The 20,701-nt window shown below is 41.4% G+C and overlaps 1 protein-coding gene across 2 annotated transcripts in view; it reads right to left on the bottom strand.

The window, feature by feature from the left end:
* The window catches only part of LOC115150477 (SPRY domain-containing protein 3-like), a 115,702-nt gene that overhangs the window by 70,756 nt on the left and 24,245 nt on the right, over nt 1–20,701 (bottom strand). Inside the window, exon 4 of one of the 2 annotated variants that reach the window (XM_029693796.1) lies at nt 19,081–19,205. The exons of the other annotated variant lie outside the window; for it this stretch is intronic. Within the exon in view, the coding sequence (XP_029549656.1) occupies nt 19,081–19,205 (125 nt within the window). The remainder of the gene's footprint in view (nt 1–19,080; nt 19,206–20,701) is intronic. 2 annotated transcript variants of the gene reach the window in all.

Here is a 20,701-nt window from a genome sequence, read left to right as displayed (position 1 = left end):
GTGGCTTGTCATTGTTGATAGACAAAAAAAAAAGTCACTTCTTCCACACTCACTTTACGGAATTCAAAATTACAATTCTTGCCGTTCACAATTTGATCAGTTATACTTGGATGTGTAGTGTCAGCATTTGTTGCTGGCATGTCATGCCTAAGATTGCTAATCTTGCAAATTAAAGAAATCATTAAAGTAATTGGCAACATCAGTGGGTTGTGACGAACGAGTCATCTGATTCAATGAATGATGGAGTGGAGTTTGCCTTTTTTGCCCAAAATTTAATTTAAGGTGCTCCAAAGCTTTTTACTACCATTCTTTGTGCCATTTACCTTTGTTTCATAGTCTAGTTTCTTCTTATTTTTATTCAGTTTAGTCACATTTCTCAATTTGCAGTCCGTTTGCTAATCGGTTATGTAGCCAGACTTATTTACCATTCCTTTTGCCTCATCCCTCTCAACAATACAATGTTTAATGACACTGAGACTTTTTCTAAAATGTTTTATGAGATTGGAGAACACATTGGGAGGGATCTTATATTCTGTATGAAGGAATGGTCTTTCTAGATCCTTGATATGCTTCGTCTGCGCTTATGGATTGCCCTTTTCGATTTAAACCACAGGTTTTCAATGGGGTTCAAGTCCGGAGACTGAGATGGCCATTGCAAAATGTTGATTTTGTGGTCAATTAACCATTTCTTTGTGGATTTTGATGTGTGCTTGATGTTATTGTCTTGCTGGAAGATCCACAGCATTGGCACTTGGATTGGAACCGGGGGCTATGGTCAGATGACATGAAAATAGAGCTCTTTGGCCACACACACCAGTAGTGGGTTTGGTGTTGAAAAACAGAAGCATATGGAGAAAAGTACCTCATACCAACAGTACCTCATACCTCGAGTGGAAAATGGCGCTGACAGAGATGGTCGCCTCGCTTCGAGTCCTTAGGAAACTATGCAGTATTTAGTTTTTTATGTATTATTTCTTACATTGTTACCCCAGGAAATCTTAAGTCTTATTATATACAGCCGTGAAGAACCATTGGACATAAGAGCGACGTCAACTTACCAACATTACGACCAGGAATACAACTTTCCCGAAGCGGATCCTCTGTTTGGCCCACCACCCAGGACAATGGATCTAATCCCAGAAGCTGACCCAAAACAACGACGCCGCAAGAGGGGCAGATGGTGCGGCCTCCTGGTCAGGCTGCGTAGATGGGAGCGGTGGGCGATGTGCACGAGTATACTACGCGCCAATGTCCAGTCTCTTGACAACAAGGTAGATGAAGTTCAAGCAAGGGTTGCCTCCCAGAGAGACATCAGAAATTGTAACATTCTCTGTTTCATAGAAACATGTCTCTCTCGCGGGATATGTTGTTGGAATCGGTTCAGCCACCAGGCTTCTCCATAAACACCTCTCTGGGAAGAGGAAGGGTGGGGGTGTATGCTTCATGATTAACGACTCATGGTGTAATCATAACATACAGGAACTCAAATCCTTCTGCTCACCCGACCTAGAATTCCTTACAATCAAATTCCAGTCATAAGATAATTCTCGTCAGTTATCGTCACAGCTGTGCACATTCCCCCTCAAGCAGACACCATGACGGCCCTCAAGGAACTTCACTGGACTATATGCAAACTGGAAATCATACATCCTGAGGCTGCATTTATTGGAGCTGGGGATTTTAACAAAGCAAATTTGAGAACAAGGCTACCTAAATTCTATCAGCACATTGATTGCAGTACTCGCTGGGGTTATACGCTCGATCACTGCTACTCTAACTTCCACGATGCATACAAAGCCCTCTCCCGTCCTCCCTTCGGCAAATCCCACCACATTGCCATCTTGCTCCTACCGTCTAATAGGCGGAAACTCAAACAGGATGTACCAGTGACTATAACCATTCAACGCTGGTGTGGCCAATCGGAATCCACGCTTCAAGATTGTTTTGATCACGCGGACTGGGATATGTTCCGGTCAGCCTCAGAGAACAACAACGATCTATACGTTGACTCGGTGAGTGAGTTTATAAGGAAGTGCATTGGAGATGTTGTACCCACTGTGACTATTAAAAGCTACCCTAACTAGAAACCATGGATGGACGGCGGCATTTGCGCAAAACTGAAAGTGCGTTCCACCGCATTTAACCATGGAAAGAGGTCTGGGAATATGGCTGAATATAAACAGTGTAGTTATTCCCTCCGCAAGGCAATCAAACTAGCGAAATGCAGGTACAGGGACAAAGTGGAGTCGCAACCCCCCCCCCCTTCTCCGTGTCCGACGTGAATAAAACATTTAAACGTGTTAACCCTCACAAGGCTGCCGCACAGACGGCATCCCTAGCCACGTCCTCAGAGCATGCGCAGACCAGCTGGCTGGTGTGTTTACAGATATATTCAATCGCTCCCTATCCCAGTCTGCTGTCCCCACATACTTCAAGATGGCCACCATTGTTCCTGTATCCAAGGCAAAGATAACTGAACTAAATGACTACCGCCCCGTAGCACTCACTTCTGTCATCATGAAGTGCTTTGAGAGACTAGTCAAGGATCATATCACCTTCACCTTACCGGCCACCCTAGACCCACTTCAGTTTGCATACCACCCCAGCAGGTCCACAGACGGTGCAATCACCATCACACTGCCCTATCACATCTGGACAAGAGGAATACTTATGTAAGAATGATGTTCATTGACTACAGCTCAGCATTCAACACCATAGTACCCACCAAGCTCATCATCAAGCTGGAGGCCCTGGGCCTCAACCCCGCCCTGTGCAATTGGGTCCTGGACTTTCTGAAGGGCACCCCCCAGGTAGTGAAAGTAGGAAACAAGATCTCCACTTTGCTGACCCTCAACACTGGGGCCCCACAAGGGTGCGTGCTCAGCCCCCTCCTGTACTCCCTGTTCGCCCACGACTGAGTGGCCATGCACGCCTCCAACTCAATCAGTTTGTAGACGACACAACAGTAGTTGGCTTGATTACCAACAATGACGAGACAGCCTACAGGGAGGAGATGAGGGCACTTGGAGTGTGGTGTCAGGAAAACAACCTCTCACTCAACGTCAACAAAACAAAGGAGATGAACGTGGACTTCAGGAAACAGCAGAGGGAGCATCCCCCTATCCACATCAAAGGGACAGCAGTAGAGAAGGTGAAAAGTTAAGTTCCTCGGCGTACACATCATACAAACTGAAAAGGTCCACCCACACAGACCCTGACAACCTTTTACAGATGCACAATCGAGGCTGTATCACAGCCTGGTATAGCAACTGCACCGCTCTCAACTGCAAGGCTCTCCAGAGGGTGGTGCGGTCTGCACAACGCATCACCGGGGGCAAACTACCTGCCCTCCATGACACCTACAGCACCCGATGTCACAGGAAGGCCAAAAAGATCATCAAGGACAACAACCACCCGAGTCACTGCCTTTTCACACCGTTACCATCCAGAAGGCGAGGTCAGTACAGGTGCATCAAAGCTGTGACCGAGAGACTTAAAAACAGCTTCTATCTCAAGGCCATCAGACTGCTAAACAGCAATCACTAACTCAGAGAGGCTGCTGCCTACATTGAGACCCAATCACTGGCCACTTTAATAAATGGATCACTTGTCACTTTAAACAATGCCACTTCAATAATGTTTACATATCTTACATTGTATACGCTGTACTTTGTACAGTATGTATATCCATATATTTAAATGTACATATTCTCATTCACTCCTTCAGATTTGTGTGTATTAGGTAGTTGCTAGGGAATTGTTGGATTACTTGTAGGATATTACTGCACTGTCGGAACTTGAAACACAAGCACTTCGCTACACCCACATTAACATCTGCTAACCATGTGTATGTGACCAATACAATTTGATTTGATTTGAAATATGGTGGTGGTTCTTTGATGTTATGGGGCTATTTTGCTTCCACTGGTCCTGGGGCCCTTGTTAAAAGGAAAAATCCACCCAAAATCACTCATTCCTATAATTAACAGTGTTACATAAAACTAATATGTGAGAATAATATTTTTTGTGAACAAATGTTTCATTTTGTTGTTATAATAAGGTTGGTAGAAACATATTAAAATTGTTGTGGAAGCTCAAGTTGACTACAAAACCCACAGTGGAATGCTCTCTCTATGGGCTGGCTGGCTAGGTAGCTAGCAAACGTAGCTACACACAATAATACCAAAGTCAATATCAGCATGTGAAGTAGCTAGTTAGCTGGAAAATCGCCTAAACAAACTGCAATATCAATTTAGGAGTCTACAATCTCACCATGTTCAACCTGCAAATCGATGTGCCTCACAGAGTGGAGTCTGACATTCACAACAGCACCATGCAATACACCCTGGACTGAAGAGGCAGACAAATAGGATAAAATATGTTAGACCTCTGTTCAATTATACATTTCTTGAGGTGGGAATACCACAGAAATATGATCAATGGCTCATTCGAGAAAAAACAACCTCCCGCTTTATGACATCGGACAGTATTGAAATCTGACATGTGTGATAGACATTTTCGCGATCTAAAAGTCATATTCCTATTAACTTCCAGCGGCTTTATAGCAGTATTATGTCATCCCGACTGTATTTCAGCTTGCTTGAATGCCAATAGCTCAGATACATGAAATGACCTCGGCAATTGATAGAACATTGCTCAGAGATGCACAAAAACAATATAACATTAAGGTCAACGGCATTATGAACTTTGTCATGTACCAGGACATTTTTGCCAAAAACTTGGTTGCCTCTGCCAGGAGGCTGACACTTGGTCACATCTTCCAGCAAGACACCAAAACACTTTAATTTGCGACTCTTTGAATTGTCAGCGAGACATCCATTTTTAATTGGTCGCTAGGGTGCCAGTGAATAATTTTTTTGCTGGTCAAGTTTTTGGTTCACAATTAGTTTTGGGGGTTTTTTAAGTATCATGATTTATTCAAACAGCAATGTGTATGCAACAATGGGTATGGAAACCAGGTATTCAAAAAGTTTGGTCCAAAGTCCTGGTCAAATCTTTGTGATGCTCAATTCATTCATCATATGTGCTGTTTGCATGAACATTTCTAAAGGCTTTCCCAAAACCCCTACCAATTAAAGTAGGCCTACCTGGCAGAACGATATCATATGATGATTTGCATCAATTGTGGAGCATTTGTTTAGCAAATTTTGTCATCACATGTAGCCAGTAATATTGCTAGGTGCACAGGGCAACTACACCCTCTAATTGATTTATTTTGAGATTGTTCCCAGACCTCAAAAGTGGTCTCCTGATGTGGTTTAAGAATTGTTGTGGAATTATTGTCCATTTGATATTATCTATGACTTCTTATGTCAAGACCGGTTCCGGTGGCATGCATTGAAACGCATGGCCTTTTCTTGGCTTTCTTTTGCAAATTACTATGAATTAACAGACTTATTTCTTAAAACCTGTCAATACTAAGCATCATATTAAGGTGTGGGACACTCATTTTGTGACAGGAAATAACTAGCAGGTCTATTATGCTCCAGCAGGAAGAATTTGTCCATCCACAATTCAACTGCGGGAACATGGCGTCTCTCAACACCAGACAACAGAAAGAGCTGGCCGCTACTATACTAGACATTGTTCATGAGGAGATGATCCCTGCCCTCGACTTACAATTAAAACCGGTAAATTAATCATTGGTAGTGCTCACTGCTGAAAGTGGATACCTATTCAAACAAATTGGAAAGTCTGGAGAAGACAGCCAATGCGACAGAGCTGCAATTCCATGACCTGGAAACGGCGCAAGCTAAATTGGAAGGGATAATCAAACTCCTAAAAGGGAAAACGTAATCACTCGAAAATCATTCCCGTAAATTCAATGTGTGGGTCACAGGACTTGAAACTGGTGTGGAAGCAGGAAAGCCAACTTATTTCAAGAGCAATCTTTTCTATGAATTGTTTGGGCAGAAGAAGCTGGGTCCCATGCCGCTGATTAACATTGCACACCGTATAGGTCCAGAACGACTCTCTCTGTATGGTACGGATCCACAGCTTTGAAGTCAAGCGCCGAATTGTTCGCCCTGTAGCGGAATCCAGGGGTCTGACCTATGCAGGGAAGAGGATCAGCATTCACCCAGACCTGAGTGATGACTGCTAAAACAGAGGGAGACCTAGAACTAAACCTGAGATGCGGCTTCATCCACCCGGCAAAACTCATCTTGACCTTTCAGAGCACAACACACACGTTTTCTACTGCCAAGGAAGCTTAAGATTTCTTGGAGAAGCACATCAAACCCAACACACAAGGGGACAAGCCGACAGATGGAACCCAATAACTGGCTCATTATTCAGGTATGCGATCCATGTACATTCATGCAGCCTAGCCTATGGCTATGATGCTGCCCTCAGCATAAGACAATGATGAGGATAGCCCTCATGTTTGGGTACAAGGAACAATATTACTGTTGTTGCTGAGCATTGAACTTGTCCAAGACATTCACATAGTTATGATACCATCCCAATTAATGAACAAATGGACATATGTGGATCCTACAGCTATCCTATTTTTGACTGTTTAGACATTAAAGATTGCATATGTAATAATTATAGTGCATGGCGGGGGGAACCGGGGAGGGAGGGCGGGGAAGGGGGAACAATTTATACATAGGGTCTTCTGGGTGGGGAGCAACCAATATTAAAACATTTATTAAAACATTTGGGGCTTATCAAGACTAAAAAAAAACAATTACATTTTAGATAAACAAATGGCAACACTAGCTATTCTCTCATGAAATTTGAAAGGCCTTAATATTGCTAGCAGAAATTCCAGCTGTTTTGATGTTCTAGCAAGAAACTAGTGATGCACCGATTACATTTTGGCCGATACGATATTTGATATTTTCCTTGGCAAAAAACCCAATAACCATACCGATAATCAATATTACACATTTTAGCGCCCTTTTAATCTAACCACATTGTCCAATTTCAAAAAGGCTTTACAGCGAAAGCAAAACATTAGATTATGTCAGGAGAGTACCCTGCCAAAAATAATCACACAGCCATTTTCAAAGCAAGCATATATGTCACAAAAACCAAAACCACAGCTAAATGCAGCACTAACCTTTGATGATCTTCATCAGATGACACTCCTAGGACATTATGTTATTAAAATGTAATTATGTGTGTATGGAGGGTAGGTCTTTATAGGCTATAGGCTACTTGCTCAGCCCGTAAATTAAAGATAACATTTAAAATTATGCACGCATCATCCACTTTCCCGGGCCAGTATTCTTTTCATTCGGGCCAGTAGCTTTCAGTTAGCATTGGCCCGGTGTGCCACTGGCAAATTTATCTGAATGTCAAGCCCTGCAAGGGCATGCCAATTTAAAAGATGGCTAGTCATTATTAGCCTGGTTCTGTATGGAATGCAGGCACATTATGGGACACAGGTCAAGTCATTATTGCCACAGAGTGGATCTTTTTTGCCGATTAAATCATGTGCTGGTGCCATCAACTGAAAACGTTATTAGCACCAGTGCCAACAGTGGAAAAAGTTAGTCTAGAACCCTGCAAGCAATAATCAAAATCCACAAAGAAATAGTTAATTGACCACAAAATCAACTGGGGCTGACCCAATTTAGTTGAATGGTTGATTGTGTGGTCGATAGTCGAGCAGTCAATGCACAAGCACAAAACACCACATCTGTCATTTTAGTCCTGTCCGAATCTGCCATGTCAGTAACTTGTACATGGCAGGAGAGTAACAATTCCAGACAGAATAACCAAACTCCAAGGTCCTCTGATAATACTAGTCCTGTACGAATCGACATCCCTATGTTTTGAGAGAAATGTTTGAGTGACAGGAGTTGCTCACGGTTTGAGCAAGAAAACAATAATTTGATAAACAATAAATAAAGCGCAATTCACAAATGCAACTGTTTTCAGTTTGCTGTAATAAAGGCTTCATATATTATTTTTTTCTTCGTTAGAACAGACTCTCTGGTACACTTATTTATTTAGTGTTGTTTACACTGTTCCAAATGGTCCAAAAAAGTGTATTGTAATCTAAAAGCAACTGCCTGGCACACACAATACTCACACAATGCTTGCTCCTCTACCCTACTTATTCCACAACTAAGTCAAATGTCTTCAACAGATCTGACTTCCCCTTTCCCTCCTGAGCAAACAGTAAACATTTGCCAGCTTCAACTTTCTTTGTCACATCCTCCGCATCCATTTAGCTGTTGACATTACTGTGTTTGGAGTTTGTTATAACCAATTTATTGAGGTGATTATTAGGGATGCACGATATATCGGTGAAGATCTCGGAACCGGCCGATATTAGCTAAAAATGCCAACATCACCATTGGCCTGATGTCTAGTTTAACGCCTATGTGCAAAACCGATGTCAAAGCTGACGTGGTTACACATGCAACAGCATTCCTAACCTAGCCCACAATGTCTGCTGTGTGGATCAAGCAGTCAACAAGTTGAGCAGTCATTTGAAAGAATAAGAACATTTTAGCAAGACAACTCAAAAATGTGAAATCCAATAACACCAAGATAATGGAATTCATTGCCCCTTCATTGCCCGTTCTCTGTCGTGTGTGATGTTGGCTTTCAACGAATGGTTACCAAGTGCGCTATCTTTCAGATGTTGCCCTACTGGAGTTACACAGTAATAGCGTCACTGCTATTAGCTTCACGACTGACATTTGGACCAGCGATATCAGTCCCATGAGCATGCTGAGCTGACAGCACAGTGGGCCGTCGAGGAGTTTGTACCGAGAAAAGTCGTATTTCATGCTCATGAATGTGCTGGTTGTCATACCACTGCTGCCATTTCAATGGCATTTGAGAACATGTTAAAAACTTGGAAACATAAAACACTAGCTAGCTCCATACGGCCAAAAATGTAATAACGGTGCTTCACTAGTTATTATGATAGGCTACAGGACAGGCCCCATTGGTCACATGCATGCTTCACGTACAGAGGGCAAGGGTTGGGGAATGTTTTTCCTAAACAAATGAGGGATTTTGGTAACATAACTTTTCAAGCAGAAACAACAAAGTACCTAAACGGCTGAAATTATGTTGCAGCTTCAACACACGGACAGCACAATAAACACTTGCTGTGCTGAGGTGCCTTTTCACTGCAGTAGGGAGGACAGCGAGACAATGTGCACCAGTCACACAGGCACTCGCTGTAATTTTTTTACACTGTCATTTGTGTGTCTAATTTATTTAATCAAACAGTGAGCTTAAAGCATCAGACAAGCTCAGTGCAAATGTAAATGGTTTTATTCAAACACACAGGGTGTGTCTGTCTGAATCAGAGAGGTGCGGGGGGCTGTATTAAATCGACATCCACGTCTTCGGCGCCCGGGGAACAGTGGGTTAACCTCTCTGGTATCATTGGGATGCTAGCGTCCCACCTCGACAACAGCCAGTGAAATTGCAGGGCGCCAAATTCAAACAACAGAAATCCCATAATTAAAATTCCTCAAACATACAAGTATTATACACCATTTTAAAAGATAAACTTCTTGTTAATCCAACCACAGTGTCTGATTTCAAAAAAGCTTTACGGCGAAAGCACACCATGCGATTATGTTAGGACAGCGCCTAGCCACAAGAAACCATACAGACATTTTCCAGCCAAGGAGAGGACTCACAAAAGTCAGAAATGGCGATTAAATGAATCACTGACCTTTGATGATCTTCATCTGGTGGCACTCCCAGGACTCCATGTTACACAATAAATGTTCGTTTTGTTCAATAATGTCCCTCTTTATGTCCAAAAACCTCAGTTTTGTTGGTGCGTTAAGTTCAGTAATCCAAAGGCACAAAGCGCGCTCTCAACAATCCAGACGAAAAGTCAAAAAAGTACAATAAAAGTTCGTAGAAACATGTCAAACAATGTTTAAAATCAATCCTCAGGTTGTTTTTGTCATAGATAATCAATAATATTTCAACCGGACAAAAGCTTCATCAATAGAAAATGAGAAACAAGAAAGGTGCGCTCCCGATCACACGCTGGACTCATGTCTGGAAATTTTCACTCTCCACTCATTGAAAGTGCTGTATCTCCCTCATTTTTCAGAGTAAAAGCCTGAAACAATGCCTAAAGACTGGCTACATGTAGAAGAAGCCATAGAGATCGTGAACTGGGTCCTAAGTCTTTGTATGGTGGAAAGGCTTTCAATGGAAAAACAGCCTTTCAAAATAATAGTACTTCCTGAATGGATTTTCCTCAGGTTTTCGCCTGCCATATCAGTTCTGTTATACTCACAGACATTATTTTAACAGTTTTGGAAACGTTAGAGTGTTTTCTATCCAACTCTACCAATTATATTCATATCCTAGCTTTTGGGCCTGAGTAGCAGGCAGTTTAATTTGGGCACGCTTTTCATCCAAAATTCCGAATGCTGCCCCCTACCCTAGTGAAGTTAACTGCCTTGCTCAGGGACAGAACAACAGATTTGTACCTTCTCAGCTCGGGGATTCGATCCAGCAACCTTTTGGTTACTGTCCCAACGCTCTAAACACTAGGCTACCAGAGTGGTTGGGTTCAATGCGGAAGACACATTTCAGTTGAAGGCATTCAGTTGTACAACTGACTATGTATCCCCCTTTCTACATATGGAAAAATGATTTTAAACATTTAGACCAAGCGATTGATCGAAAGAACAAAAACTCTAGGTCGACAGAGATTTTTTTTAGTCAGGGACAGCCATAAAAGCAACATTTTGCAATGGCCATCTCGGTCTCCAAACCCCACTGAAAACCTGTGGATTGAATTGAAGAGGGCAGTGAATAAGAGCAGACGAATGATATCAAGGATCTGAAAAGATCCTAAAACATTTTAGAAAAAGGCTCAGTGTCGTTATCCTTGCAAGGGGAGGGTGCTTGAGTATTGAAACCAGGTGTGCTCATAATTCGGACCCCTATCTTTTTAAAAATATTTTTGTGTTACTTGTTATACAAAAGCTCTTTCTTTGAGCAATTGTATTAGTATAAAATAATTGCCCAATTTTTTTAAGCATACAATATAGCTCTGTATTTGCATTATTTATTTTATTCAGTATTCTTTGCTCACCTTTATCAAGGGTACTAATAATTATAGACCTGATTGTTAAGCCTTGCATGCTTCCATGGGTCTAGGATTTCTGGGGTTTTCCCCTCTGGTTTCACATGTGACATGCTGGTAGAAATGACGTAAAACGGATTTAAATTTAAAAGATGGCTAGTCATTATTAGCCTGGTTCTGTATGGAATGCAGGCACATTATGGGACACAGATCAAGTCATTATTGCCACAGAGTGGATCTTTTTTGCCGATTAAATCATGTGCTGGTGCCATCAACTGAAAACGTTATTAGCACCAGTGCCAACAGTGGAAAAAGTTAGTCTAGAACCCTGCAAGCAATAATCAAAATCCACAAAGAAATAGTTAATTGACCACAAAATCAACTGGGGCTGACCCAATTTAGTTGAATGGTTGATTGTGTGGTCGATAGTCGAGCAGTCAATGCACAAGCACAAAACACCACATCTGTCATTTTAGTCCTGTCCGAATCTGCCATGTCAGTAACTTGTACATGGCAGGAGAGTAACAATTCCAGACAGAATAACCAAACTCCAAGGTCCTCTGATAATACTAGTCCTGTACGAATCGACATCCCTATGTTTTGAGAGAAATGTTTGAGTGACAGGAGTTGCTCACGGTTTGAGCAAGAAAACAATAATTTGATAAACAATAAATAAAGCGCAATTCACAAATGCAACTGTTTTCAGTTTGCTGTAATAAAGGCTTCATATATTATTTTTTTCTTCGTTAGAACAGACTCTCTGGTACACTTATTTATTTAGTGTTGTTTACACTGTTCCAAATGGTCCAAAAAAGTGTATTGTAATCTAAAAGCAACTGCCTGGCACACACAATACTCACACAATGCTTGCTCCTCTACCCTACTTATTCCACAACTAAGTCAAATGTCTTCAACAGATCTGACTTCCCCTTTCCCTCCTGAGCAAACAGTAAACATTTGCCAGCTTCAACTTTCTTTGTCACATCCTCCGCATCCATTTAGCTGTTGACATTACTGTGTTTGGAGTTTGTTATAACCAATTTATTGAGGTGATTATTAGGGATGCACGATATATCGGTGAAGATCTCGGAACCGGCCGATATTAGCTAAAAATGCCAACATCACCATTGGCCTGATGTCTAGTTTAACGCCTATGTGCAAAACCGATGTCAAAGCTGACGTGGTTACACATGCAACAGCATTCCTAACCTAGCCCACAATGTCTGCTGTGTGGATCAAGCAGTCAACAAGTTGAGCAGTCATTTGAAAGAATAAGAACATTTTAGCAAGACAACTCAAAAATGTGAAATCCAATAACACCAAGATAATGGAATTCATTGCCCCTTCATTGCCCGTTCTCTGTCGTGTGTGATGTTGGCTTTCAACGAATGGTTACCAAGTGCGCTATTTTTCAGATGTTGCCCTACTGGAGTTACACAGTAATAGCGTCACTGCTATTAGCTTCACGACTGACATTTGGACCAGCGATATCAGCCCCATGAGCATGCTGAGCTGACAGCACAGTGGGCCGTCGAGGAGTTTGTACCGAGAAAAGTCGTATTTCATGCTCATGAATGTGCTGGTTGTCATACCACTGCTGCCATTTCAATGGCATTTGAGAACATGTTAAAAACTTGGAAACATAAAACACTAGCTAGCTCCATACGGCCAAAAATGTAATAACGGTGCTTCACTAGTTATTATGATAGGCTACAGGACAGGCCCCATTGGTCACATGCATGCTTCACGTACAGAGGGCAAGGGTTGGGGAATGTTTTTCCTAAACAAATGAGGGATTTTGGTAACATAACTTTTCAAGCAGAAACAACAAAGTACCTAAACGGCTGAAATTATGTTGCAGCTTCAACACACGGACAGCACAATAAACACTTGCTGTGCTGAGGTGCCTTTTCACTGCAGTAGGGAGGACAGCGAGACAATGTGCACCAGTCACACAGGCACTCGCTGTAATTTTTTTACACTGTCATTTGTGTGTCTAATTTATTTAATCAAACAGTGAGCTTAAAGCATCAGACAAGCTCAGTGCAAATGTAAATGGTTTTATTCAAACACACAGGGTGTGTCTGTCTGAATCAGAGAGGTGCGGGGGGCTGTATTAAATCGACATCCACGTCTTCGGCGCCCGGGGAACAGTGGGTTAACCTCTCTGGTATCATTGGGATGCTAGCGTCCCACCTCGACAACAGCCAGTGAAATTGCAGGGCGCCAAATTCAAACAACAGAAATCCCATAATTAAAATTCCTCAAACATACAAGTATTATACACCATTTTAAAAGATAAACTTCTTGTTAATCCAACCACAGTGTCTGATTTCAAAAAAGCTTTACGGCGAAAGCACACCATGCGATTATGTTAGGACAGCGCCTAGCCACAAGAAACCATACAGACATTTTCCAGCCAAGGAGAGGACTCACAAAAGTCAGAAATGGCGATTAAATGAATCACTGACCTTTGATGATCTTCATCTGGTGGCACTCCCAGGACTCCATGTTACACAATAAATGTTCGTTTTGTTCAATAATGTCCCTCTTTATGTCCAAAAACCTCAGTTTTGTTGGTGCGTTAAGTTCAGTAATCCAAAGGCACAAAGCGCGCTCTCAACAATCCAGACGAAAAGTCAAAAAAGTACAATAAAAGTTCGTAGAAACATGTCAAACAATGTTTAAAATCAATCCTCAGGTTGTTTTTGTCATAGATAATCAATAATATTTCAACCGGACAAAAGCTTCATCAATAGAAAATGAGAAACAAGAAAGGTGCGCTCCCGATCACACGCTGGACTCATGTCTGGAAATTTTCACTCTCCACTCATTGAAAGTGCTGTATCTCCCTCATTTTTCAGAGTAAAAGCCTGAAACAATGCCTAAAGACTGGCTACATGTAGAAGAAGCCATAGAGATCGTGAACTGGGTCCTAAGTCTTTGTATGGTGGAAAGGCTTTCAATGGAAAAACAGCCTTTCAAAATAATAGTACTTCCTGGATGGATTTTCCTCAGGTTTTTGCCTGCCATATCAGTTCTGTTATACTCACAGACATTATTTTAACAGTTTTGGAAACGTTAGAGTGTTTTCTATCCAACTCTACCAATTATATTCATATCCTAGCTTTTGGGCCTGAGTAGCAGGCAGTTTAATTTGGGCACGCTTTTCATCCAAAATTCCGAATGCTGCCCCCTACCCTAGTGAAGTTAACTGCCTTGCTCAGGGACAGAACAACAGATTTGTACCTTCTCAGCTCGGGGATTCGATCCAGCAACCTTTTGGTTACTGTCCCAACGCTCTAAACACTAGGCTACCAGAGTGGTTGGGTTCAATGCGGAAGACACATTTCAGTTGAAGGCATTCAGTTGTACAACTGACTATGTATCCCCCTTTCTACATATGGAAAAATGATTTTAAACATTTAGACCAAGCGATTGATCGAAAGAACAAAAACTCTAGGTCGACAGAGATTTTTTTTAGTCAGGGACAGCCATAAAAGCAACATTTTGCAATGGCCATCTCGGTCTCCAAACCCCACTGAAAACCTGTGGATTGAATTGAAGAGGGCAGTGAATAAGAGCAGACGAATGATATCAAGGATCTGAAAAGATCCTAAAACATTTTAGAAAAAGGCTCAGTGTCGTTATCCTTGCAAGGGGAGGGTGCTTGAGTATTGAAACCAGGTGTGCTCATAATTCGGACCCCTATCTTTTTAAAAATATTTTTGTGTTACTTGTTATACAAAAGCTCTTTCTTTGAGCAATTGTATTAGTATAAAATAATTGCCCAATTTTTTTAAGCATACAATATAGCTCTGTATTTGCATTATTTATTTTATTCAGTATTCTTTGCTCACCTTTATCAAGGGTACTAATAATTATAGACCTGATTGTTAAGCCTTGCATGCTTCCATGGGTCTAGGATTTCTGGGGTTTTCCCCTCTGGTTTCACATGTGACATGCTGGTAGAAATGACGTAAAACGGATTTAAATTTAAAAGATGGCTAGTCATTATTAGCCTGGTTCTGTATGGAATGCAGGCACATTATGGGACACAGGTCAAGTCATTATTGCCACAGAGTGGATCTTTTTTGCCGATTAAATCATGTGCTGGTGCCATCAACTGAAAACGTTATTAGCACCAGTGCCAACAGTGGAAAAAGTTAGTCTAGAACCCTGCAAGCAATAATCAAAATCCACAAAGAAATAGTTAATTGACCACAAAATCAACTAGGGCTGACCCAATTTAGTTGAATGGTTGATTGTGTGGTCGATAGTCGAGCAGTCAATGCACAAGCACAAAACACCACATCTGTCATTTTAGTCCTGTCCGAATCTGCCATGTCAGTAACTTGTACATGGCAGGAGAGTAACAATTCCAGACAGAATAACCAAACTCCAAGGTCCTCTGATAATACTAGTCCTGTACGAATCGACATCCCTATGTTTTGAGAGAAATGTTTGAGTGACAGGAGTTGCTCACGGTTTGAGCAAGAAAACAATAATTTGATAAACAATAAATAAAGCGCAATTCACAAATGCAACTGTTTTCAGTTTGCTGTAATAAAGGCTTCATATATAATTTTTTTCTTCGTTAGAACAGACTCTCTGGTACACTTATTTATTTAGTGTTGTTTACACTGTTCCAAATGGTCCAAAAAAGTGTATTGTAATCTAAAAGCAACTGCCTGGCACACACAATACTCACACAATGCTTGCTCCTCTACCCTACTTATTCCACAACTAAGTCAAATGTCTTCAACAGATCTGACTTCCCCTTTCCCTCCTGAGCAAACAGTAAACATTTGCCAGCTTCAACTTTCTTTGTCACATCCTCCGCATCCATTTAGCTGTTGACATTACTGTGTTTGGAGTTTGTTATAACCAATTTATTGAGGTGATTATTAGGGATGCACGATATATCGGTGAAGATCTCGGAACCGGCCGATATTAGCTAAAAATGCCAACATCACCATTGGCCTGATGTCTAGTTTAACGCCTATGTGCAAAACCGATGTCAAAGCTGACGTGGTTACACATGCAACAGCATTCCTAACCTAGCCCACAATGTCTGCTGTGTGGATCAAGCAGTCAACAAGTTGAGCAGTCATTTGAAAGAATAAGAACATTTTAGCAAGACAACTCAAAAATGTGAAATCCAATAACACCAAGATAATGGAATTCATTGCCCCTTCATTGCCCGTTCTCTGTCGTGTGTGATGTTGGCTTTCAACGAATGGTTACCAAGTGCGCTATTTTTCAGATGTTGCCCTACTGGAGTTACACAGTAATAGCGTCACTGCTATTAGCTTCACGACTGACATTTGGACCAGCGATATCAGCCCCATGAGCATGCTGAGCTGACAGCACAGTGGGCCGTCGAGGAGTTTGTACCGAGAAAAGTCGTATTTCATGCTCATGAATGTGCTGGTTGTCATACCACTGCTGCCATTTCAATGGCATTTGAGAACATGTTAAAAACTTGGAAACATAAAACACTAGCTAGCTCCATACGGCCAAAAATGTAATAACGGTGCTTCACTAGTTATTATGATAGGCTACAGGACAGGCCCCATTGGTCACATGCATGCTTCACGTACAGAGGGCAAGGGTTGGGGAATGTTTTTCCTAAACAAATGAGGGATTTTGGTAACATAACTTTTCAAGCAGAAACAACAAAGTACCTAAACGGCTGAAATTATGTTGCAGCTTCAACACACGGACAGCACAATAAACACTTGCTGTGCTGAGGTGCCTTTTCACTGCAGTAGGGAGGACAGCGAGACAATGTGCACCAGTCACACAGGCACTCGCTGTAATTTTTTTACACTGTCATTTGTGTGTCTAATTTATTTAATCAAACAGTGAGCTTAAAGCATCAGACAAGCTCAGTGCAAATGTAAATGGTTTTATTCAAACACACAGGGTGTGTCTGTCTGAATCAGAGAGGTGCGGGGGGCTGTATTAAATCGACATCCACGTCTTCGGCGCCCGGGGAACAGTGGGTTAACCTCTCTGGTATCATTGGGATGCTAGCGTCCCACCTCGACAACAGCCAGTGAAATTGCAGGGCGCCAAATTCAAACAACAGAAATCCCATAATTAAAATTCCTCAAACATACAAGTATTATACACCATTTTAAAAGATAAACTTCTTGTTAATCCAACCACAGTGTCTGATTTCAAAAAAGCTTTACGGCGAAAGCACACCATGCGATTATGTTAGGACAGCGCCTAGCCACAAGAAACCATACAGACATTTTCCAGCCAAGGAGAGGACTCACAAAAGTCAGAAATGGCGATTAAATGAATCACTGACCTTTGATGATCTTCATCTGGTGGCACTCCCAGGACTCCATGTTACACAATAAATGTTCGTTTTGTTCAATAATGTCCCTCTTTATGTCCAAAAACCTCAGTTTTGTTGGTGCGTTAAGTTCAGTAATCCAAAGGCACAAAGCGCGCTCTCAACAATCCAGACGAAAAGTCAAAAAAGTACAATAAAAGTTCGTAGAAACATGTCAAACAATGTTTAAAATCAATCCTCAGGTTGTTTTTGTCATAGATAATCAATAATATTTCAACCGGACAAAAGCTTCATCAATAGAAAATGAGAAACAAGAAAGGTGCGCTCCCGATCACACGCTGGACTCATGTCTGGAAATTTTCACTCTCCACTCATTGAAAGTGCTGTATCTCCCTCATTTTTCAGAGTAAAAGCCTGAAACAATGCCTAAAGACTGGCTACATGTAGAAGAAGCCATAGAGATCGTGAACTGGGTCCTAAGTCTTTGTATGGTGGAAAGGCTTTCAATGGAAAAACAGCCTTTCAAAATAATAGTACTTCCTGAATGGATTTTCCTCAGGTTTTCGCCTGCCATATCAGTTCTGTTATACTCACAGACATTATTTTAACAGTTTTGGAAACGTTAGAGTGTTTTCTATCCAACTCTACCAATTATATTCATATCCTAGCTTTTGGGCCTGAGTAGCAGGCAGTTTAATTTGGGCACGCTTTTCATCCAAAATTCCGAATGCTGCCCCCTACCCTAGTGAAGTTAACTGCCTTGCTCAGGGGCAGAACAGATTTGTACCTTCTCAGCTCGGGGATTCGATCCAGCAACCTTTTGGTTACTGTCCCAACGCTCTAAACACTAGGCTACCAGAGTGGTTGGGTTCAATGCGGAAGACACATTTCAGTTGAAGGCATTCAGTTGTACAACTGACTATGTATCCCCCTTTCTACATATGGAAAAATGATTTTAAACATTTAGACCAAGCGATTGATCGAAAGAACAAAAACTCTAGGTCGACAGAGATTTTTTTTAGTCAGGGACAGCCATAAAAGCAACATTTTGCAATGGCCATCTCGGTCTCCAAACCCCACTGAAAACCTGTGGATTGAATTGAAGAGGGCAGTGAATAAGAGCAGACGAATGATATCAAGGATCTGAAAAGATCCTAAAACATTTTAGAAAAAGGCTCAGTGTCGTTATCCTTGCAAGGGGAGGGTGCTTGAGTATTGAAACCAGGTGTGCTCATAATTCGGACCCCTATCTTTTTAAAAATATTTTTGTGTTACTTGTTATACAAAAGCTCTTTCTTTGAGCAATTGTATTAGTATAAAATAATTGCCCAATTTTTTTAAGCATACAATATAGCTCTGTATTTGCATTATTTATTTTATTCAGTATTCTTTGCTCACCTTTATCAAGGGTACTAATAATTATAGACCTGATTGTTAAGCCTTGCATGCTTCACAATCACAAGGCCAAGTAGTGATCTCAACTTTGTTCAAATGTTCATAAAGTGGTGATGTGGAACATTCAAAATAAATCTCTTATTCTTTAATGTTGAGGAACATTGGGCCTATTTCTATATTCCCTTTTAGACGATGTCATTGAAATGATCCCAAACTGATGCTGGAATGTTGAGGTATATTCAAAACTTTGTTTGAAAGAGAGGAGATTTTAGAGTGTGGAGAAACATATTTTCAAGCTAAGAAGGGGCCCAACACATACTTGCCATCATCAGCGTGGTAGGCCAGTGAGTGCGGGAGCCAGCCAGGCTGATGGTCCAGCTTGTAGTACTGAGGCACCAGGCCAACAGCAATCATCCCCCTCACCCCTGTGTCAATGATGGTCACCTGGAGGAGTATATGGAGAAGAATCCAGATGCAGCACAGAGTATTTGTAAAATTATTCTTGTCAATCGTTGACAAACATGCACCTGTTAATAAAGCCCCCTGGATCGACGATTAATTGAAAAATTCAAAGTATGGTTCAAAGAAATGATGCAAAAAGGGTATCTAACAAGTCAGGCAGCTCAGCTGATTGGTTTACATACTGTCAATATAGACAATTTATGATTAAACTCAATTATATTACTAAGACAAGATAATTGACAAACTATGGTAAAAGACTTTAAATTACTTTATGCACTTTAAATTACTTTATAGGCAGAAAACTCAATTCATCTTCATCGTACATTGAAGTTGATGGGTCATTTATAACAAAACCTTTTGACATAGCCAAATCATTTAAAATGCTATTTCAGCTTTAAAGTGAACAAACTGAGAAAATGACAAAATTGAACAGTGAACCATCATATTTGTGTTTTGAAGATCTAATAAGGAAATAGAAGTATGCCGTTTTGAATTTTGTCAAGTTTTTGTGAAGAGGTATAAAAACAGTTGTTATCCATCAATAATGATAAGCCACCAGGTATTTACAACCTAGATCGGGAACTATTGAGAATGGTAGCAGACTGTATTGCCACCCCTATTTGCCATGTCTGTCACATGTGCTCTCTCTCCGGCCTCTAGGTCACCAGGCTGCTCGTTATGGCGCACACCCGTCACCATCGTTACGTGCACCTGCGCGTCATCAGACTCACATGTCACTCCATTTGGTTCCTTCCCCTGGCGTCATTGTTTCTGTTTCATGTCTGTGCGTTGTTCGTGTTTCTTGTTTTGTTCATTTGTTTAATAAATTATGCACTCCCTGAACTTGCTTCCTGACCCCCAGCGCACACGTTACAATGTCTTTAACCAAAGCCTAAAGGAGTTTGTGTGTCCACAGGCGTGGAAGGAAGCTAAAGTAGTTCCACTACCTAAAAATAGTAAAGAACTCTTTACTAGCTCTTACAGCCAGCCAATCGGTTTGTTGCCTTTTTTTGTAAACTGATGGGGAGAATTGTGTTTGAACAAATTATGGTTGACCCCATTTAGTCGAATGGTCGATTGTTTGGCCGATAGGCTGTTGGTCGACCAAGATTTCTTTAGTCGAGCAATAGTAAAAACATATATACAATTGAAGTCGGATGTTTACTTACACCTTAACGAAATACATTTAAACTCAGTTTTTCACAGCAAAGGACCCCCCCAACATGATGCTGCCACCCCTGTGCTTCACAGATGGGATGGTGTTCTTCGGCTTGCAAGCCTCCCCCTTTTTCCTCCGAACATATCAATGGTCATTATGGCCAAACAGTTCCAGACAAGAGGACATTTCTCCAAAAAGTATGATCTTCGTCCCCATGTGCTGTTGCAAACTGTAGTCTGGCTTTTTTATGGCGGTTTTGGAGCAGTGGCTTGTTCCTTGCTGAGCGGCCTTTCAAGTTCTGTCGATATAGGACTCGTTG

This window comes from Salmo trutta, chromosome 16 (genome assembly GCF_901001165.1).
Source record: "Salmo trutta chromosome 16, fSalTru1.1, whole genome shotgun sequence".
Classification (NCBI taxonomy): Eukaryota; Metazoa; Chordata; class Actinopteri; order Salmoniformes; family Salmonidae; genus Salmo; species Salmo trutta.
Note: the sequence above shows the minus strand (reverse complement) of the source record. Positions and strands in the feature narration are given on the sequence as shown.